Source organism: Haliotis asinina, chromosome 7, assembly GCF_037392515.1.
Source record: "Haliotis asinina isolate JCU_RB_2024 chromosome 7, JCU_Hal_asi_v2, whole genome shotgun sequence".
Taxonomy (NCBI): domain Eukaryota; kingdom Metazoa; phylum Mollusca; class Gastropoda; order Lepetellida; family Haliotidae; genus Haliotis; species Haliotis asinina.
The window spans coordinates 39,317,793-39,340,819 of record NC_090286.1 but is presented as its reverse complement, the minus strand read 5'-3'; the positions used below and the strand labels follow the sequence as shown (position 1 = coordinate 39,340,819).

The window sequence follows — 23,027 nt, the reverse complement described above, 5'->3', positions numbered from 1 at the left end:
CAGGTTTGAACATGAGACGAACACATATTATCTGCCTAAACGACTTACAAAAGTAGTACATATTCAATGAACTAGACAAGATGCTCTATTTCTACTGAAACAGAGAGAGTAACAAGCAGCTTATGGTCACATGGGATGTTGGCGCAGGAAAGGAAGCACCCCAGTTGGCCCTGGGGAGAGCAAGTTTTAGGCTGTTCGCTAGCAATCAATAGGACAGAGGTATCTTCCTCACCTTGCAAGAATAGGGAAATAAGCAATAATGCACGAGTCAGGATAAGGGAAAATTCTACAACTGCCTTAATTCCATGAATGCAGAAATTTCTGCAAGTACAATAACTGTTTTTCCCTCAAACGTACCTGCAGATAGATCATATTCAGATGAGATGACATCCTTGAGGTCATCATAGATAGACAGGTAGGCTGCTTTACATTCTGTTCTGAACTCAGAGTCATGGGTGGTTGATCCACTGCTTCTGTGTGATGCAGCTGAAGACGGACGACTGAGTCGGCGAGACATCTCTACTTTACTTTATAGCTGAAACAGCTTTTTCAGTCAGTATACCCTGCTGTTATAGAGGTAAATAATAGCCTCAACTTTCTTCAAGAACTTACAAATATGACAATGTACTTATCATTTGTGGCCCCCTAATTCTAATGACATAGGCAAATTAAAGTGAGTGAGTGAGTGAGTTTAGTTTTACATCGCTTTTAGCAATATTCCAGCAATATGGAACACCAGAAAATGGGCTTCACAGATTGTACCCATATACAACTTAAAGAGTCATGTCATAGAGTCTTTATACTGGATAGCTGCTTGTCATATTTAACTAGTCACTGCACCATTAAATGTAAATGCGTTTGGATGACTTTGTGTTGTAATAGTAAGTACTTGCTGACTTTTCTTACTGAGGAATAATAAATACCTTCTAATGTGGGTGGGCAGACACCCCCCTACCCCCCTGGGGCTTCAATGTGCAACTATTAGCACATCCCACAAAACATTCATTCTCAAATCAGGTATAATGAATTCCTTTCCAAAAGATGACAAGATGGTGCCTCATGTCACTTTGCACTACAAGTGGAGAGCAGGTGGTGGGTTTTTTTGTTTGTTTCCCTTGAAAATGAATTAACGCAATCATCAGGATATCAGTCTATTAAGCAATGTTTAATGATTTCATTCAATCATACTACCCATCTTTAAATAATGTGATGCACCCAAGCAAAGGCATACAGACTGCCCTGTGTGAAAATGAGTAAATATTTTGACATGTTTAACATCGTCAGCCAGTACAGAAACCATATGTTTACATCGTATTGATCGACATTTGGGTGTATCAGTAAAAGCGTGAATAATAAATCAACAAGGCATATATCTTACCGAGGAGGCAAACTGCATTGATATAACTGTAAAATGTGTTTTTAAATTCAGTTCTCAAAGCATAGCAACAAAATTGTTGATGTTTTACCGGAACAGACTTGTTCGGCGCGCATGCGTTAGTGGCGCGTTCTTTTCTTCCTCAAAGGGCCTATACTCCGACAGGACCTAAATGTGATGGGCGCTGCCGAGACTGTATTTTGATAAACTTTATATCCATTCGATAGGTGGTAAAATATTAACTGTAGGTATATGACTACAATGCTCTATTATTTATATTGTGATATAAATCTGGTACTAAATAGAAAAGAATATATTCGAAACAATGATTACAATTTCTTATCAGTGATAGAACGGGACTCTTAATAAAACGAGATTTATCCGTTTATTTGCAATCGCCCTGCACTATACAGACTTGTAATCATAAACCAGTAACACATCTTTTGAAAAGTATGTATCCGATACGATTTCTGATAAGATATTGGTTTCGTTTCTTCTTTTCTTCTTCCATTTCACTATAATTCAAGGTTAGCTTATTTGTCATTTTTAAATACAGGATTGATGTAGTTGTTTTTGCCTATTTCATCCAAGATGAATATATGTTATTTGATAAACTCATGAACAAACCTGTTATCTTTCAAAATCTGTAATGAATGAGTACTGATATTTGATGGAGGTTACTGACTATCATCACCATCGGTATTATGACGTCACCCCCTCACTTTTATGTCTCACCATGCCAAGCAACATTGTATGCTTTGACAACCACGGAGTTATTAAGGTAGGTTGACAAACGCCGATTTTACACTAGTTGGTTGTACTTTGGTTCTGATATCCGTACATGTTCAAAATCCCAAACCATTTTCTCGTACTCAAACTGCCATGCTTGTTACATACTATTAACAAAAGCAGAAATCTGTCCCCATTCATCGGTATGCCTCAGTATAATTTAAATCATAAATCAAATTCTCAATAATTTCAATAATTTGATCTCATGAACAAACCTGTTATCTTTCAAAATCTGTAATGAATGAGTACTGATATTTGATGGAGGTTATCACCACAGGGATATTGTTGATTTGTCTAAGAGCAAACGACCAGTGATGATCCGGTTTATAATTTGTCTTCAGTAACCCATGCTTGTCGTAAGAGGCTACTAACGGGATTAGGTGGTCAGGCTCGCTGGCTTGGTTGACGCCATGACGAAGTCATCGATGCTCATGCTGTTGATCACTGGACTGCCTGGTACAGGCCCGCTCATTTAAAGACTGGAATATTGCTGAGTGCGATGTAAAACTAAGCTCACTCAAAGAACAAAATGTGTGTATTTTGATATTTACTACAGCATCTATGTTATGACAATTATTAATTCCTTTTACAATAAAGCATATTTTGAAGAACGAAGAGGCATAGGGTTTCAAGGGTTTCTTTATTTTGCTTTGATACATGTCAGCACTGCGACACCCTCATTGCTTCTCCGTGGTCGTAACGAGACACTGAGCTCCATGTCCGCTCATCCTGCTACACGTGCGCTTCGTACGCGGATCCATACGGTTTGCACGTTGGTTGTTCGATTCATTCCCCCGTGAACCGAAAAAGTGCACACTCATGCGCTGCTGTGACTTATGGTATAACAAATGCTATAACTATGTTGGCGTACCGGATGGAACTCGTTTTAGGAGAGTGGAAAACATGCAACAATCCTGAATGAATAATGCCCAATTGTGACGTCACCAGTGATTATGACGCCGGTTTTATGACGTCACCCCTTGACTTGTGTGTCTCACCGTGCTAAGCAACATTGTATGCTTTGGCAACCAGGGAGTTATCACAGAGGACACAATCACTTCAGTGAAGCAACAGTGTATCAAGATTGTTTGTTTCCCTAGGGCACTCATTAAGGTAGGTTGACAAACGTCGATTTCACACTAGTTGTTTGTGTGGTTCTGATAACCGTACTTGTTCAAAATCCTAAACCATTTTCTCACACTCATACTGCTATGCTTGTTAGATACGGGTAAACTGCACTTTACGGGTCCCCGGAAGTGTACAGGCATGCACAGAAGCTATATTTACATCGAAGCGAGCTAACGCCATTTTTTGTTTACTCCGGCGAATAACTGCCGCTGTTTTATGGCGGCAGATACTTATTTAAAAAAGTAAATAACTGTCCACTTTCATCGGTATGACTCAATGTGATTTTAATCTCGAGATACGAGAATTCAAAATATATTCACAACCAATTGGACATCAACACAGAAAGGTATTCGAAGCGTCAGTTATAACAGTGACATGTTTCAGCAAGTCTTAAACAACCTGTGCTTATCGCAAAAGGCGACTAACAGGATGGGCTGGTCATGCTCCTTGACACGTCATCGTATCCCATTTGTGTAGACCGATGTTCATGCTGTTGATCACTGGACTGACTAGTCCAGACACGATTATTTACAGACCGCCGCCATGTAACTGGAGTGTGTGAGTGAGTTAAGATTAACGCCACATCGGCAATTTTTCAACCATATTGTGACGAGGAGATTTGCCATCCCACATGTCAATTATCGGACTGTAGTTTTGGTGCTGATACAAAGGTTTTTCAGTTTGTTTGGTCCAGAATTTTAGTGTATTAGGAAGCAGCCACACAGAACATTCATCTGAGAAAATCACCTTGTCCCAGTTAAATTTTCTGTGATGTAAGAACTAGTTCAGACTTCGCTCCTTTTGTTCAGGTTTCATGGTCGGTGATGGAATAATCCGAATTCCTCGACTTTACTGCCAAACCACTGCATGCAGCTCAGTTCTAATTGGCTGCTTAGAGACAACCACGGTTCCTCTATCAGTCATATACAGCCTTGAGGTTTCTAAACTCCATCGTTTGTGTTTAGAAACAAGAATACCAAGCCGCCACCTGTCACCGACAATCAATTTTCAGGGCCATCCTGCACCTCCCCGGTGCTTAACTTCACATCCGTTTGCAATTTGTTTCAAAACATGAAAACCAGTGGGCAAATGGGCGCCTGTTCTACTTTAAATCACTTTAGCCGATGTCCTTGTTATAATAGTCTAGAATCAACTTCCTTTTCACTAGGGGCGGTGGGTTAGCCTAGCTTTTAAAGCGTTCGCTCGTCACGCCGAAGACCCGCGTTCGATTCCCCACATGAGTATAATGTGTGAAGCCCATTTTCTGGTGTCCCCCGCCGTGATATTGCTGGAATATTGCTAAAAGCGGCGTAAAACTAAACCCACTCACTCACTCATACCCTATACCGAGGAAAAATGAAAATGTCGTCTGCTAGCAAGTAAACAACGAGGGATAACTCTTCACAAACTAATGAAAAAGGATTAACGGAGTTGTCTCTGTCTTGAATGAAACCAAGCACATGAGAGTTGGTCAAGGTTGTTCATACTAGAAATCCAAGTAAACATATTCCTAAACTTCTCAATAATTTCTGGTCATACTATATCAGTTGTCAAGTGATAGTAAAACAACTAGACAATCACAGACACAAAAATAAAACTAGAATATATCTCTAAAACCGGATTTCTAATTTGGACAGTACAACTGAAAACGGGCTGTAGATCACCAGCAGCCGAGGGCAGATCACCTTAGGCAGATCAGGTTTAGCTGCCTGCATTGACCCTAGCTGGCTTTACAGGAAAATCCATATAGCTGGAATACTGCTGAGTGTGGCGCACTTTTGACATGCTTCCGTAACCAAAACCATTATTTTAAGCTGCATTAATAATAGTTATCACGTTTTGTGGCTGAGTGGTGTCTCTCTCTCTTCCCCCCCCCCCCCCCCCTCTCTCTCTCTCTCCCTCTCTCTCACACACACACACACACACACATACATGCGCACAGGCACACACACACACGGACACACGGCACAATCGCTGAGACATAAGAAAGGACTGATACTAATGTAACATTATGGTTGTATCCAGTCATGAGATAAAACCGGCTGATTTTAGACTGTATGATATATTCTATCACCAATAGTTGAAGCCAATGACGACGGGAGCCAGGACCATCTATACTCCGAAGGCAGCTGTACCGCCCTCTCAGATGGAACATATTGAACCACGCGATTCTGCCACAGATTCAAACATGCATCTTTCTAGGCCCGAGGTATGTGTGATGTTCCATGAGGCGTGGCGTCTTCTGAAATGCGAGTAAGCCAAAATTATATGCTGCGGTGACATGTTGTTTATAGTCAGTCCTGGGATGTCTCAATTCTGTATTTCCATCGGTGGTTGTATTCTTCCCGTTCACCATGAACGTGGCATTGATACATACTGCTATTGTCCGAGATGATTGTTTGGGTCAGAACATGTGAGTATGTTCAGATTTGATGTCTTTATAGGGGCGGTGGGGTAGCCTCGTGGATAAAGCGTTCGCTCGTCACCCTTAAGTCCCGGGTTCGATTCCCCACATGGGCACAATGTGTGAAGCCCATTTTCTGGTGTCCCTCGCCGTGATATCGCTGGAATATTGCTAAAAGCGGCGTAAAACTAAACTCATTCACTCACTCACTCACTGATGTCTTTATATATATATCTTCAGTCTTCCTCGAGCAATCTAAGAAACCAACACACAGTGTCCAAAGTCCCCGGGATGTCTTCACATGGACCAAATGCCAATGTCGAGCTTGCATACCGCGCTTGCCTACAAACCCCCTACACAGCCGATCGGACGTCAAATGAGAGGCTTACAGAGAGTTTAGTGTCCCCAATGAAAAGCACAGTTCACGTCTGGACACCTCCCAGGATAAGAGGCCATAGAACAAGGTCCTTAAAGCTTCGTCATTCGTGCAGTCCAAGGAAAACACCCACTGACGTCAAAGCTACGTTTGAACCTCGGAGTGAAAATCAAACTGAAGTAAGAGGCGACCCGGAAGTCACCAGTGGTGTTAAGATTATGCGCATGCCCGGTGTTGCGTGCAAGCTGTTTTGCACTGATGACACCACGTCGTCACCGGATACGACCATGTCTCCTTTAAGCATCAGCATTTTGTCTGATGACGATTCTGATACGCTTTTTGTTCAAAATCAATCTGGCATCGACGAAACATCACAAATCTGTACCAAAGTGGAAACGGATACCAACACAGACATTACCCCAAATAAGTGCTCTGTTAACTCAAAAGTTGGGCTTAAAAGGTATTTTGATGTAAGTCCACAAAAAATTATGTTACGCACTGTAAATACACCAGAAAGGGGTAAATTTGAAACTGAATTCATGGTTGGCGAAACATTGGATGCGAATTTTTTTAAAGATTCCGTCGAAAGGGTGTTCAAAACTTTAAAAGATAACTTTGATTCATTTGGACAGAAACATTTTATTAGTCCAGTGAATATCAGCCTTATTTGTGGAAGTGTTGGTGGTCTCAAATCCAGCGTCAGTCAAGAAAACGATCATTTTCTAGCCGAAGAACGCTCACCCAGAGAAGCAGATGATGCACAAGGATCCACAGACTTAGAACCAATATCTGTCCGGCATATTTTAAAATCTGAAATACCTCGTAGAAGACGAAAACTGGATGACATTGACCTTATCTCAAGAATTGGCTGCATCTTTCAGGAGTTTCATCTGAATTATGACCTATCCCTTCTGCCCGAAGAGCACGAGGTTGAGGATCACGTGATCTCTAATGTTTTGGATCAGACGATACCAGAGTCTGATGACGTCACTGACCACGTGGTAATGATGAAATTAGGAGCGAACCTATATCGACTGGCATCTGGGGGACTGGCGTTTGATATACCGGTGTTTTAGTTTGTGTAAAATGTGCTGAATCTGGATGACCTACCTCCGAATGTTTCGTAGGTGCGACCGGCAAAGCTGGACAGATGGCCTAGCAAGCCGCTGACACAACGTATACACAGTAGTGAATGGTATTTGTATGCGTGAAGTTTTAAACAAGCTGCGTTTCGAAGAGTGAACACAAACGTCTAAGAGTGGCGCCTAGTGATTGGGGAAAACACAAAGAAGTTCATAGTGGCCTCCGTGTTCCAATAATTCAAATGAGGACCATTCATCACATGTAAATATTGTAAAAGAAGTAGAGGAAAAAACTCCATGTCTGAGAATTTCTTTTCATAAATTGTACCTCCAATTTGAATAAAAGTGATTCTCGCCTTCGATTCCGCTGTTACTACAAAATTTACAAACTCTTACATGTTGAGATGTTTTCGGGTGATAATATTACCTTCCTGTAATTCCTGAGGTAAAATGCAACAGAGAATTCCATCTGTAATGATTTATCTGATGCTTTGGAGACAAGACCTCCCTTTAACTATGATCCGGAAGAGGTCAGATGCGGATGTGTTGAGACAGACACAATGAATGAATGAATGAATGAATGAATCCGCGCCAGCATAAGGGAACACTAACTGTACAAAGAGAATCGCAGCGAATACTTGGCACACCCTACCGCTCGTACCGAACTCTATTATCTTTTCATCTTTAATGTGAAGGGTACTTTTTGACAGGACCTGTGTCAAGGCCTTATACAAAATGTAATCGTGCGTTTAAGATGTGACTTTTCCGTATATCCAAGAATAAACGCAAACTGAAACTAGGAATCGCCAGGTCACCTTGACCTACAGGACCAATATGGCGTCCGATGCAGGTAGGTTAACCTTTCTGTACATGACGATTCAAAATACGTTCCTTTCTGGTTGACAAACTGGGTATATCTCATTGCTGGTAGAGGAATTTATATTATTGTCAATGCAGAGAGCCCTGACGTAATGCTTGGAATGACCCCTGTTGTAAGTGGTTTCTATTAGCTGTGGGCATTCTCACAATTATCATCCTTGTCGAGACATGAGCATATTATTTGTTATCAAAAGGCCCCTTCGACCACTTAGGACGGCAATCTGCAAAACAAAATCTACAAATATGAATTATCAACACGAAATAGAGAATGTGCCAACGCGAAATTAACGGTTTTCTTACTTATTTATTATTTAGTATTTATCGAATAATTAATTTTATTTGTTTCAACTTACACGGTCGCGGATGAACTGGTTAAGCACCTTTCAGCATCTATGGTATAATCAATCCACAATTGTAGACTGGTGATGAGGTCAATACCTGTTTATATGACCCCGCAAAATGTTATAGTGACCGAGGACGAAGTCTGATGTCGATGTTGCTTTTCGCGGGACCATGAAAACAGGCATTGACCGAATTCACCAGTCCATACTTGTTTTATTATGTAATTGCATAAATGCTTCTAAAAACTAAACCATGTCCATTTAGTCAAGAAAAGTACTTATAGGATATTAAACGAGCTTCCCCTTTCATATCAAGTTTATGTCCCGAGTGAAATCTTTTTGTTTTGTCACGAGCTTTAGCGAGGCTTTTGCTGTTGTGTGTTGCTGTGCAGTCCTGACAACATACACGCAGAAGGTATTCAATCTCTTGATAACATTCACAACTCTTCCAACCAGTTGTCCGTCAATTTGGACGAAATCAATAACTTTTAAGGGTGACGCCATATTTGTTTACACTCGTGAGAGGCCTACTAGATGTATTTGTTTACGTATTTTTATAGATTGTTTTATTTTCGTTTTTATTACAGAAACTTGAGTTATCATAGAATTGAAAATAATGCTAGTAACCACAATAAATGAAATACATTTTATCTAATTCCATAGAAGTGGTTTCGTTTTACATGCTCTCAGGTGTGAAAACGTGAATGAAAATCATGAATGGAATGAGTGATGAAAGTAGTATCAGTAATGTCAAAGTTCACGTATTAGCCAATCAAATCACTCGAAGGTGTTATGACACATATGTGCCATAACACTTTGTTATAAAACACCTTTACGAAGTATATAATAATAATAACGTGGATAATAATGTTTTATTACCTACGAGGGCAAAACCATCTTAAGGGTTCATATGTTTCAAACGATGCCCTAGGGCAAAATATCATTTTGTCATGGTGACGTGACGTCATGAATAATGTTATGACGTCACGTTTATTCTGTGACGTTTCGCTCCATATGCGGAGACGGCGGGTAGCCAGCCTGTATTTGAAAGTACATTTGGTTTTCGCTCGGGAAATACCAACATTTAGGCACTCTTGTCGTAAACATAGTATGACATGGGCACGAATATGATATCCTCTGTTCATTTTCACTACAAACTAATAACGTTAAGTCAACAGTACAGTGACATGTAAACAATAAATTGACGTCATAGCGTGACGTCATTGTAACTCAATATCAGTTTTAGTCGGACCTGCGTTAGAGTTACTATGCTTTCCTGTCTACGACCACGTGACCGCCTCTACACCAATCAGGTAGCCGGGGAATAATAAAGTGTCATACATCCATAATAAAGTGTCATACACTTTCGCTCGTTTGATACCAAATCATTGACTCGTTTTAATAGAAATGTTATTACACGGAAGGTCGTTTAGTATCCTCTATATACTTAATAGCATGATGATTACATGCCAAAGCTATGCTATGCACCAACTACTTTGATGTCGTCGTATACAGAATAATGATTTATGTGTACACGCGTTTCCATTAGCAAAAAGCAAACAGACAGCACTAGCCTTACACTTTGAAAATCTGTTACTTTGACGTGAAAAATGCAGCTAAATTGAAGAGGAGCCCAAGTGAAGGTTCAGCGTGACGGAAATCTACACTCGGTTCACTTGGAGTGTTTGCATTACAGACAATGCTGACCCGAAGAGACTGAGAGGCTGAAACCGGGCAGTTCTGGAAGCGAGACACAGGTATAGAGCCACATACAGGCGACAAGAATTTGATCAAGTGCCAATCCCATGTCGTATGAATAAGTAAAACATTCAAAATAGTGTTATAGGTCACACTTAATATGAATGTAACACCGGCATGAATGTACACAGTCTTTGTCAGCCCGATCTCCTTTACCCGGAAAACATGTCGCGCTGACCCACCTTACACACTGAATAATGTTTAATGTTACTTCGGTCTTGTTCAGTTACAAAAGCTGACATTAGTTTCACTTGTCTCCAGAGTCAGTAGTGTTGTAGAAAGTTATACTCAAGATGTTCTACTATGTCTTCAGTGGCAAATTTAGCTTACCGCTTCAATGAGCCCTGTAAAAGCCCCCCCCCCCCTCTCTCTCTCTCTCTCTCACACACACACACACTCTCTCTCTCACTCACACACACACACACACTCACTCACTCACTCACTCTTTTGTAATGTCACACGTTGTAATGTTGATATTATATTGTTTATCCGTAGAGCCAAGTACAGCTGTATAACGACTGGCAAGTGCTCTAAACGTAATCTAAGAGGCGACATGGCGTCCCAAACAGGTAGACAAGCATTTGTGTGACTGTTGTAATGTTTTGGATCGGATTCTTTTCTATCATTTTTTTCTTTTTCTTTTTCTTTCTTTCTTTATTTATTTATATTTTTTTTGAGAGAGAGAGAGAGACAGTGAGTGAGGAAGTTTACTTTTACGCCGTACTCAGCAATGTCCCAGCTATATGGGGGCGGTCTGTGTATAATCGGGTCTGGACCAGACTATCCACTGATCAACAACATGAGCATCGATCTGCGCATTTGGCGACCGATGACGTGTGTCAACCAAGTCAGCGAGCCTGACCACTCGATCCCGTTAGTCGCCTCCTCCTACGACAATCACAGTCGCCTTTTATGGCAAGCACGGGTTGTTGAAGGCCTCAGGACCTTCACGGGTCAGAGAGAGAGCGACAGAGAAAGCATCTTCCTATTTATGTGTGAACAGTATTTTGTGCGTTCCCTTTTCATTATCTTCAACTGTCAACTTATCTTGAAATTTGAAGGAAAAGGGCCTTAAAGGTCTCCATATTTTAGGATCTTTTACATACATATGATGTGTATTTTTGACAAGACAGCTCAGAAGGTGAGTTGCCGAGCCAACACTATAATTTTAGACTAAGATGATTTTATTTGAATAATTCTTTCACTGTACACTGATTTAAATTGAGAACATGAAATAAGCGATAGAATGTAGAGTTGACAACAAGCCGAATGTTAATGTAAACTGTATTTTATTGTTACCTTGAAGTATTATTCAAAGCTTAATGTATCTCTTAATTAAAAAAGCTTTCAGGATAAGATTTTTCAAGGGGTTTCATTTTAACATGGAATGGAATATCTAATCTCTATGAATTAATGTTTCTATAAGTAATAAATTAGGGTTGGGAGGTACCTATGTCTCACGTGCAAACAGAGAGGAAAGGTTTCTATCCTGCCAAAGGGGTGGAATCCTGCTCCAACAGTATCACAGTTTAAGGCCAACGACCTGCTCCTTTATATTATGAAGTCTCTCTAGGTGTAAGGGTATGTGTTTGATGAGGCCAGTGTTAAACGAAACCGGAATCTGTTTCTGTTTCAGATAATCCTGGTTCACGGCTTGATAATATAGCCAGTAAGTTTTTATACCATTTTTCAATTTTGACAAGAATATGAGTTTTCGTCAGATTTAAAGTTCAAGAATACGTGTCTAACCTTTCTTTTCTAAACCGGACTCTGTCTTTGTAAACTATACGTCAAATTTGCGAGTCAACTATAATACGTCGATTAGTTTGAACATTGTAAATACTCCTGTATGATGTCACTGATACTTTAGATCAACGTATTAGTTCTATTTGTGTTTAGCTGTGAGTAACACACCGGACACTAAAAAGCAGTATATAATGTATTTTGCTTTTAGAATCCACCCAGCTTCTCATACATCACGATGATCCGTCACGATTTGTGTCTACTTTTGCTGAGAGATCAGCCCTCAAGATTCTAAAATCATTTGGAAGCGTCTTCATTAAGGGGAAATCTGGTTCAGGTAAATCAAGGATAGGGTTGAAGATTCTGGATGACATCTCCAAGGAGAAAGGCGTACAGCCTCTTATACTTACGTCATGCACAGAATGGAAGCTGGTCCCACAAACTGAGGGAAAGTATGTGGTGATGCTTGACAACATCTTTGGAAGCAGCAGCCTTGTGCAGACTAGGGTGGACGAGTGGAGCAGACTGTTTGACATCATGTGGCCTGCTGTTGAATCTGGACACATATATCTCATAGTAACGTCCAGACCAGAAATAAGCGCCCAGTGCGAAAGTCAAGTGAAGAAGTACAAACTGATAAACAACATTAAGTGTATCACTCTAGACTCTGGGCCATATGCTCTCCGACACGGAGAAAAGAAGAAACTGATGAGAATGTATTGTGGGAAATTAACTATTAGTGATGAGGAAATCAGAAAAGCAGTTGAAGTGGACGGGGCTCTTGGTTTCCCCCAGTGCTGCAAGTATTACGCCAGCAGTAGTAAAGCGAAGGCTAAAGGTATTCAGTTTTTCTTCAAACCATATGAATATATAACAGAGGAAATTGAAATACTCCAAGAAAGTGATCCACTTGGATATATGGTACTTCTTCTCGTGATGATGAATGGTGGTCACTTGCCAAATACACCAATGAGATCTCCGAAGAAGACACAGCAGATCGAAACCCTCATTGAAAGTGGGTTATGTAACCCTACTTCTCCGCCCAGCTCCAGAGCTATACAGGTCAAGGCAGAGTCACTTTGTGATGTTTACTTGGAGAACATCGACAACAAGTTCCAGTTTCACCATCAGTCAATATTTGATGCGCTGTTTGCATTTGTGTCAAGGGTATACCCACACATGTTTCTTGGAATATGCCCTGCAAAGTTGTTAGTAGAAATGGTAAAGACTCAGATACATGGGACTAAGTCAAATGAAGTTGTTGTGATGGTTCCTGAGGACAGTTATGGGGTTCTTGCTGATAGAATCACAGAGGTGCTCCTATCTGAAGACACTTTGGTAGTCCTCGACCACCCTGCTCTGCATGACGAAGAGTTCACAGATGTCATGTTTGAAAGGTGGAAAGGCGAGAAAAAGCTGATGGACATTTTGACATTTGTAATGCCTCATGAACTTGAGATCGAGATTGGCCAACGAGTGGATGGATGCTTGTTCGAATGCAAATTCATCCTACCATGTATGTTACTCAAGCAAATAGGAAACCTTGCTGATTTACTAACTACTGTTCTGAAAGACGATTCTCCGACCGTAATGCTCACAGAGCTGTTGGCATGCGCAGTATATATGAACGATTTTACTTCAGCCAACATGCTTTTGAATATGGGCGTCACTCCAGATGAAAGCTGCTTCCGTGCTTTATGTGGATCGCCATACACATCAAACAGCACTGATGGAGTTGCTAAACATATTCTTTCAGCTGTCACTGAGAACATGGAATTACAGGATATGTTTTGTGCTGCTGTTTTCAAGGATAACAGTCTTGTTGTCCAACATCTCTTTGACAGCAAATTTAAAAAGAGGGAAATGACCATACTGAATAAATGGTTAGACCGTCTTTGTTTTTTGCTTTCCAACATGGGCGAGAATATCATAGATATGAGTCATTCTAATCGAACAATGGAGGATATCACAGAGAAAATGATTGAAACTGCATGCATGCCTGACCCCGAGTTTCTGCTGTGGATGGCAGCAACTCACCGTGTATCTGTTATCATGAAACACCTACTGAGGATGGATCTTGATGTCAATGAGGAGTTTTTCAATAGTAAGCCTCTGTATCAAGCTTTGAGCTTTGGTGTGGCCCATAATGTGGCTCTTCTTTTGGAGCATGGCGTTGACATTAGTAAGACCAAAGACAATAGAGTGCTTCATTTGGCAGCAAAGTCTAATTTTCAAAGTGAACAGAAAACGTACATACTTTGTTCATATTTGGAATCTCTCCAGGGCGATATCACATCGCCTCAAGAACATTCAAATGACCCTGAGGACGTGGGAGATTCAGAAAATCCCGATGACCAAAGAGAGTGGGTGGATCACGAAGATCAAAGAGATACACAAGATCAGGAAGATGGAGACACTCAAGGTGATGAATCAAGTGAGATGCAAGAAGATGTGGGAGAACAGGGAAATGATGCTCTTTTGGAGTACTTCCTGAATACCCAATACAAGGGTAAAATGCCCGTTCATTCAGCATGTAGTGCTGACAATGCTGGCAGCCTAGGGGTTTTAATGCAAGCAGGAGCCGATGTCAATGCACGGACAAGTCAAAAGTCAACATCACTCCATATAGCGGTGGAGAAAGGATCTGTGGAATGTGTGAAGTTACTACTACGGGCCAATGCATCAGTTAATGTCATTGATGCTGACAATAATACGCCACTAACATGTTCAGACAAAACTCATTATGAGATAGTGAAGGCCCTTGTCTATGCTGGCGCTGACGTAAACTTTTCAGGCTGCAGTGGAAGGACATGTCTACATTTGGCATTACAAAATGATGATTTAGACACAGTCAGGCTACTATGCGATCACGGAGCTGATGTCAATACTGTGGAAACTGAGGGAGTGACTGTGCTGATGAAGGCTGCGCTCCATGGAGAGATACACATGATGAAGTTGCTATGTGAGAAAGGAGCCACACTGGAGTCAAGGGATGAAAAGGGAGAAACAGTGTTGCATAAAGCCGCTATATCTAGTATAGATGCCGCAGAGAAGCTGTTGTACCTGTTTGGGCTCCGACGGGCCCCAGTAGATACAGAGGACAATGCTGGGAGGACAGCTTTGTTTCCTGGGGTGCAGTCAGAGGACGTTGAAGTGATACAAATCATTCGTGACAAGGGGTTTGACTTGCTGAAGTGTGATCGAGATGGAAACAATGCCTTGCATGCAGCGTGCAAGGCAGGTGTTGAAGACTTCGACACCATATATACGTTATTTGGAAACAGCTTTGGACACATCAATCAGCAGAACAATGATGGTGAGACGGTCCTTTACCTTTTGGTTCATGGTAACATCTCCTGCGACTTTAAGCAACTTTTAGATGGAGGTGCCAACCCAAACATAGCCAGTGCAAATGGTAGAACAGTTCTTCATGTGGCTGTGGAGAAAAAGAAGTTTGAACTTGTTGAATTACTTTTACAAAGAGATGGAGACTCACGTGTAGCCGATGAAACAGGCATGACACCCCTTCACATTGCTTCTCAAAGTGGAAATTGTCAAATTGTTAGGCTGCTTTTGAAACATGGAGCAGCTCCAAATGCTGTTAATGAAAATGGCAGAACATCTATCCACCTGGCTTCTGAGAACCTTTACAAAGATTGTGTTCAAGAGCTCTTAAAAGAAGGTGCGGATCCTTGCGCAATGGATAATAAAGGACTCACACCACTTCACATCTGTGTGGGAGTTAACATCGCTATGGAAGCACTTAAAAGAAAAATGATGTATCCTTTTATTGGTCCTTATGGAATACCATTAGAATCAGTGGAGAAATCAACCACACAATTAAGACATTGCATCATGAAAATGCTTTTAGATGCTGGTGCAAATCCCAATGTATCTGATAACGAAGGAAAGAGTATTCTCTACGTTGCATCTACTGAGCAAAGTGCAGAAACCTCAGTTAAAATACTTTTAGAAGCAGGAGGTGATATTTCGACTACAGACCCAGATGGGAGATCACTTCTTCATTTTGTTGCTGAGAGCGGAAAGCCTGAAGCTTATCGGCTTCTTGTAGATAGTGGAGCTGATGAGTATGCACGAGACCACAGCGGTAGAACACCGCTACAAATCATGACAAAAAGAGAGCGCAAGAGTAAAGTACCATATGTTCCAAACTTCTCTACCATAATGGGTAATTTGGGTTTTCCGCTTCCCTTTTCACAACCAAACCCACTGGGAGCGTTTGCAAACACATCTGGTTTTGGCCAGTCATTTTCCAGTGCCACATACAGACCTTCACATCGTGAAGCTGAAGCTGAGAGAGGCGATAGGAGCGAACTGAAAAGCAAAGAAGATGGAGACCAAACAATTGTGTACCAGAGAGATGAAAGTATCGGCAGTGGCAGTGATTGAAGGCTCTTGACAATATAGTATGACAACTGAAATATTAGATACAACAGGTTGCAGTGAGCGTCAGTCAGTTTAGAATAGCAAGTAAATATTAAACATATGTTAGGAACTGCATTTAAATACATCATAATTAAGTTTACTTCTCATATATCTTAATCTTGTATACAAATCATTAAGCTTCTTTTTCAGAATCTCATATCAGAACATTAAGCTTCTTTTTCCCATAGGAGAAGGATACGGGGGCACATTTATGTTTCACATGAAGTTTCACATGAAATGCAGGGGGTGGGGAGGACTTGGGGTGGGGAGTAAATCATGGAGAAAGGCCAGTATGTATCTTATAAAATAACGATAATTTTTTAACCCTTCTCTCAGATTCCCATCCCGTTTCAAAGTATAATAATCTAGAAGAAGCATAGCGCAGCTGTACGTTATGTGATAAGTTCCTCTTTGAGGAGTTTAAATTAGACGAAACTGAAGATATTTCTTCTGAAATACATTTAAATAAGAACCTCCCATTACAAAGGTCATCGCAGGATTATAATTTATGGAAAAGTAAATAACTTTGCTTATAAATTGTTAGGTATTTGTATAAATCTTAATTTGTATATACTGGACGGAAGTATGGGTAAAGATAGAAATGTAGGTAAAGTCACCAGCGATGACAAAATTTAATAGATTATGTTATTACTTCCCCGCTATTTACAACATTTGGCGTTTTGGATTATACACCTTTGACCTCAGATGTTCACTGCCCCATATCAACTGATAACTCTCTCTCTCTCTCTCTCTCACTCTCTCTCTCTCTCTCTCTCTCTCTCATCGGTGGATGTACTAGCAAGGTTTTACGTCGACTTCTTCAATCTTATACTTTCAACTGGGAAACTTCCCGAATCGTGGCTAATCGGTATTATAACACGGAAATAAAGGTGATCAAAATGACCCCAATTCATACAGACCAATAACAATCTTGAGTTGTGTGGGAAAAGTTTTCACATGTATTTGAAATGTCTGACTTTCTAAATTTCTAGAAATGAACAACTTGATATCCCCGCACAAGCGGCTTTCAGAAAGAACTTTACAACAATAGATAACATTTTTGTTTTTCATATACTTGCTAACATAATCTCGACTCAAAAACAAAAACGTTGCGCGTTTATTAGTTCACGAAAGCATTTGACACTGTTTAGAAATTGACCAGTGGATGAAGATAAAGAAGATTAGACTTCACGGTAAATTCCTTACGCTTATTACAAATATGTACGATAACATTAAATCAGTTGTAAAATTCAAGAATGATTCCTCTTGTTATTTTCCCTGGGAGAAAATTTGTCCCCACTGTTATTTTCAATCTTTTTAAACGATTTGGAAAACCACCTGGAGTTAACTTAGAGATGTCCAGTGAAAATGAACTACAAGAATTCTTACAACTTTTAGTACTATTGTATACTGATGATACTGATCTTTTTGTAAAAACAAAAAAAATTCTTCAAAATCGTTAGACTCATTTAATGATTGTTGAGGAAACTGGAATTTATACGTATTTATCAAAAACAAAAGTCGCTTTCGGTTCGGGGCCGGCTAAAACATCAAGATTAGAATTTAAATATGGAAAATGAAAAGTAGAAATCGTTGATAGCCATGTTTATTTAGGGATAGAATTGCATAGAAATAAAAGAATGGTTACCAGTATTAAACGAGTATTAGCAAATGCCACAATAGCGTTGTACTGTCTCTTAAAGGAAAGCACGGAATGTAAATATAAGAATATAATTCAAATCTATGTCAATATGTTGTCTTTTTGGCATATACTCGAGTCTACTGACACGATCAAAGTATCTCATGTTTTATACTAATATATTTGTCATGACTATGAACAATCTACGGCATACCCTTGGTTACACTCCATAAAACATCTGTATCGTTACAGCACAGGTATGATGCAGTTACTGGTTGTAGAGAGACAGGTCCAACCTAGAAGTACATTTGTCAGTTTGCCCACTTTCTATATAACTGTCAAGTACCAGTATACAAGTAAAAATCTTCATGATTTCAAGAGACATATATGTTTGTGTTTATACATGTGTATATTTCTTTGCATACTGTTATGATATAGTTTGTGGATTTATGATTTATGATGCAAGGTTGTCCCAGATATTTCGAGGACATCTTGGATATATTCTGTAGTGATCATCTGATAATAAAGTACATGAATCAACACCACGAGTAAATCAATAACGCGTTGAAATATTCATTATAACAACAACGTTCGGGTGTTTTTCTTCTTCTTCTCTCATGTTTTTGTGAAAGCGATTTGATGTGTTGATTAGTGTCAGTTTTTTGTTTGACCTAAGTGTCTTTAGGTATACACATTCCGAAATGTTTCAGGATAATGTTTGTACGCCCATATCCCACTATCTTTCTCAGTGTGTTTACCATACTGGAATTTCATCAACATCTTGACTTTTGATATTTTTCATTTCATTTACTACCTTTGTTATTTTATCAGTAGAGACCCTCTTTTCTGAAGTATCAAGCAGCGTTAGCGATGTACTAACTGTTTGTAATAAAGTATTATTTTCAATTCTAATTATGTTATCTTTCATACTGTTTGTGTTCTGGTTTTCATGCATTCGCTTTTATGGGATCAGTTTGTCAATGGAAGGGAAGCAACTCCTTCACACTTGTCACATTCGTAACCCAAACCGTGTTCTTTAGGTAGTAGTATTATTAATACTACTCGGGTCAATCCGAATAGCGACTCGTGGAAGTATTCACAAGTATTGGTGTAAAAGCTAAACGTGATAACACCTTTTGTTTAATTCCAATAGCTAAAAAAAACGAACAAAAAAATAATAAAATAACCCCCCAAAACATTATGCAAGTATTAGCATAGAGCTCTTTTGTGCAGAATAAATCCTGTTTGACATAATACCTTTGCAATGATAATAAGAAAAAATTGAAAACGTATTCTTGCAGAAATATTTTCATCTGCTCTTGTTATAGCAACACTAGTATATTTATATCGTTTTATGTATAATAGTGTAATAATATAGTAATAATAATAATAATAATATAACTGTTTAGTGTAACATAATTTCCTCAAACTTTTAAATAAATAGAATAGGTGGTTTTCCTTTTAACAGACTAAGCCTATAAAATAATGCTAGTATTTTTCAGGTGTAACAAATCCCGAATTACAGGTCAGTTCGGGAACAAATAGGAACGCTCAATCGGAAGGTGCATTATCTGCGTCAACTACTGCTACACAATTGTACATGTGATAAAGGTCCTTGCGTTCTAAGAAAGTCGTGGTGGACATCAATGTTTGACCTTCGATGACAAAAGCGATGTCACAATCCCAATTTTTACTTGAATCCTTTTCCTGTTTGATCAAATGAACTATATTTATGCACTTACTACACGTGTGACGGGTCCCACCTACGGGATACGATACGACCACGTGTGTAGCGAACAACGAATCCTGTCATCTGTTGGTTTTCGATTAATTCATAGAGCAGATTTCTCTTTTTCTTTTCACCGCTATCTTCATCGCCATTTTGCTTCAAGCGTATCTTGGAATCTGAAATGGAGACTGATTATTTAGTGGCGTTGACTTATATGACCTTTTTTGTGATTTGATTTCCATATTGTGATCTGTATCATATGGTCGTATTGCAGTTTTACAAAGAGTGTTACATAAGTCTTTATGTCTATTCGTTATGCAGTATATGCTATACACCATTCATTAGATCAGCATATGTGAACACGAAACCTAATTCTGGATCCACCAATAAACATACTGTGGCAATCCTGGCATTTGTTACCACCAACAGCGGGTATCTGCATTGACTGAAGAGGTACTTCGTTTGCAAGGAAACAATGTTAAGAAATGATGGACCCGGGGAGAGCGTGTCATCTTAGGAACACACCATGGACCGTTGCTCACAACACCAGTCCTTTGGATTGTCTTGTCCCCATTCCAGAATTTGTTGTGCGAGTATGTTTTTACACCGGATCCCTTGGAAATACGGCAGCACTTACTGCGGTTGTAACTCGGGTTGTTGACGTGACGAACGAACGTTCTATCCATTTGGCTACCCTACAGCCCCAATATAGCTAGAATATTGCTGAGCGAGTTTCAAAACACAAATTTGCACATTGTTACAACTTGAGTGAGTTTTGATTTGCGTGCCACTTCTCAAAAGTATGGCTTTTCGACGAAAGTGTACTGAGAATGGAACCCAAATCTTTGACATGAAATACGGGCGCTCTCATAACGTCACCCGTCATGAAATAAGACACATGGCGGTTTACGCTTTCTTCAGTGTGTATTATTCAGAACGATTTTTAACATAAATGAATGACTCACACCAAAGCATTTTATTTCCCCCAAAACAGGCTGTATAACGAATCTCTTCCTGAAACGCAACCGTTTGACATTTGCGTCTGTGATCTGCGTCATCAAGTGCATAACGAGTGACCTTTGACCCTACCTTCAATACGGCGACTCAGACTAGTAGGTCGCACAAACGTTTACATCATTCCTAGTGAGTGAGTATAGTTTTGCACCGCTTTTAGCAATATTCCAGCAGTATCAGGGCCGGGGACACTAGGAATGTGTACTTTCTGAAAAAAGTACTGTCCAGCTTAAATTTAGCATGAATATTGTCCGCAGCTGTAGACTTCGCAGACTTCGGTGTTACAAGTTTTCACAGCTTTACAGCTTTACAGCTTTACAGCTTTACGAAATCAAATCTTACACTGTAATTCATTATATCTTTCACAGGTACATGACATATTGAATGATTTCTTTCGTATGTTTTATTAGCGTTTCGTGGTTGAGACGGGTGAATTGCTAGACTTCCTACTGTCTGGGCCGTAATTGTGTAGGTTTAGGCCTTTCAGAGGCCATTCTCTTTCCACAGAGGTTACTTCTCATACCTTCCTACGAACCTCTGTTCTAATACGGCTCTTTCATGGAGCGAGTGTTCCAGATTCGTGATTGGTTGTCATCTGATTTAGTTGTGCAATCAGCGACGTTCTTTCAAAAGTAACCATTCGTAAGGCCTCGGTAATTTCCTTATGCACTCCATGAAAGTCGATGTATCACGCGTTCTGATTGGATAAAAAGAAGGGAGACACTTCGAGTTGTGATTATTTGGCGCTAGGGGATTTTATGAGAACCAGCAAATATGGCCGTATTAGAACAGAGGTTCGTAGGAAGATATGGCAAGTAACCTCTGTGGAAAGAGAATGTTCAGAGGCCTATGGCTTATAATATCTTAGTCACGGCGTCGAGTACATTTGTTCTTAGTTTTTATTCGTGCTATAGAATGCGGATATAACTTATACATTATATATTAGACGATGCATAGGAAGAAAGTACTGGCTGCATTTAACAGCATAACTCAACAAAAGCATACCATCCATTACACTGCACAAACTGTTTGTTTGCTGGACAAAGCGCAATATTTTTCGGAGAGCAATATGTAGAGAAAATCATACGAACAAGTGTGTCATCCGACGTTTACGAAACGAGAAATTTTGTTTTGCTCGAGCGAGAGTATATGCCTGTGGTGTAATAATTTCTTTATTACCCATTTTATCCATGTAACATTTGTGTAGTGCGGTAAGCAAGCATTGCGGCTCTCTTCATTGACGTACCGACCCGTGAAGATCCGGAGTAGAATAGGTCTTCAGCAACCTATGCATGCCACAAAAGGCGACTGTGCTTTCGTAAGAGTCGACTAACGGTCAGGCTCGATTGACACATGTCATTGGTTCTCAATTGCACAGATCGATGCTCATGCCGTTGATAACTGGATTGTCTTGTTCAGACTCGATTATTTACAGACCATATTGCTGAGTGCGGCGTAAAACTAAACTGGCACTCACTGGCGTCACGTTCAATTATTTAATGACGTCATATACGGCAAAAGTAATATTTGCATATGTGCACATATGATCTTATGACACCGGTTGTGTCATACAGATAATATTGATATTAAAGTAATATGTATAGATTTCGTTTGTTGCTGTATTTAACCTGGTTAGAGACCCTTGTCCCCTTTTAATTTCAAACACTTTACCACAAGAAACGTCAGATGTGAGTGGAATACTGCGGGAAGCGGCGTTACAAACATGACATCTGACTCATTGCTTTTGGAAGAAAACACCATCTGATCACGCAATACTATTTAGAAAATGGTACTTGTAATAATACCAGTGTAAGCCGCGGTAGCTGAGTGGGTTAGATCACTGATCACGCTGATGAAACTCGGCCTCACACATTGTACCCATGTGGGGAATCAAACCCGGGTCTTCGGCGTGACGACCGAACGCTTTAACCACTAGGCTACCCCACCGCCCCAGAGATACTGAAGCTGTTGTGTGAGATGGGGGCATTACTTGACATAAGAAGACAATACTGGCGAGACGGCGTTTCATATAGCCGTCTCGACCGAAATCGATGCTGCTGAAAAGTTTTTGTACCTCCTACAACTTCAGAATGTTCAATGTGGTGGTTTGGACAACAGAGGAAGGACAGCTTTGTTTCCTGCAGTTGAATTTGGTGACTTTGATATTGTGGAACTGATGTGTTGATAGGGGTTTGACTTACAGGAGCACAATGAACAAGGTACTACTCTATTGCACGCAAGTTGCAAACCACGACTCCAAGATTTGGAAAGCAAAAGGATGGTTACAGCTTGTGGGGACATGGAGATTAAGAGGAAAGTCCGTC

At 40.1% G+C, this 23,027-nt stretch overlaps 2 protein-coding genes across 12 annotated transcripts in view; one reads left to right on the top strand and one right to left on the bottom strand.

Moving 5' to 3' along the window:
* LOC137291391 (EF-hand calcium-binding domain-containing protein 7-like) overlaps positions 1-1,504 on the bottom strand; it is a 32,936-nt gene extending 31,432 nt beyond the window's left edge. For 7 of the 11 annotated variants that reach the window (XM_067822722.1, XM_067822710.1, XM_067822712.1 and 4 more), the window contains exons 1-2: positions 1,379-1,464; positions 358-535 (exon numbers count right to left, since the gene is read on the bottom strand). In XM_067822722.1, the coding sequence (XP_067678823.1) occupies positions 358-517 (160 nt within the window). In that variant the 5' untranslated portion in view covers positions 518-535; positions 1,379-1,464. Of the gene's footprint in view, positions 1-357; positions 536-1,378 lie in introns of all 11 variants that reach the window. The other 4 variants (XM_067822711.1, XM_067822715.1, XM_067822718.1 and 1 more) reach the window with 1 other exon arrangement.
* A 6,468-nt stretch (positions 1,505-7,972) lies between these two features.
* Positions 7,973-18,866, top strand: LOC137291806 (uncharacterized). Its single transcript, XM_067823338.1, has 5 exons — positions 7,973-8,004; positions 10,071-10,131; positions 10,628-10,701; positions 11,769-11,801; positions 12,087-18,866. The coding sequence occupies exons 3-5, from the start codon at positions 10,686-10,688 to the stop codon at positions 16,283-16,285; spliced, it is 4,248 nt and encodes a 1,415-aa protein (XP_067679439.1). The 5' UTR covers positions 7,973-8,004; positions 10,071-10,131; positions 10,628-10,685; the 3' UTR covers positions 16,286-18,866.
* The last annotated feature ends 4,161 nt before the right edge of the window (positions 18,867-23,027 follow it).

Bases quoted from the DNA above. Each gene is read 5' to 3' on its own strand.
- LOC137291806 (XM_067823338.1), top strand. The intron at 11,802-12,086 runs GTAAGTTTTTAT...TTTTGCTTTTAG, and splicing joins ACGGCTTGATAATATAGCCA to AATCCACCCAGCTTCTCATA.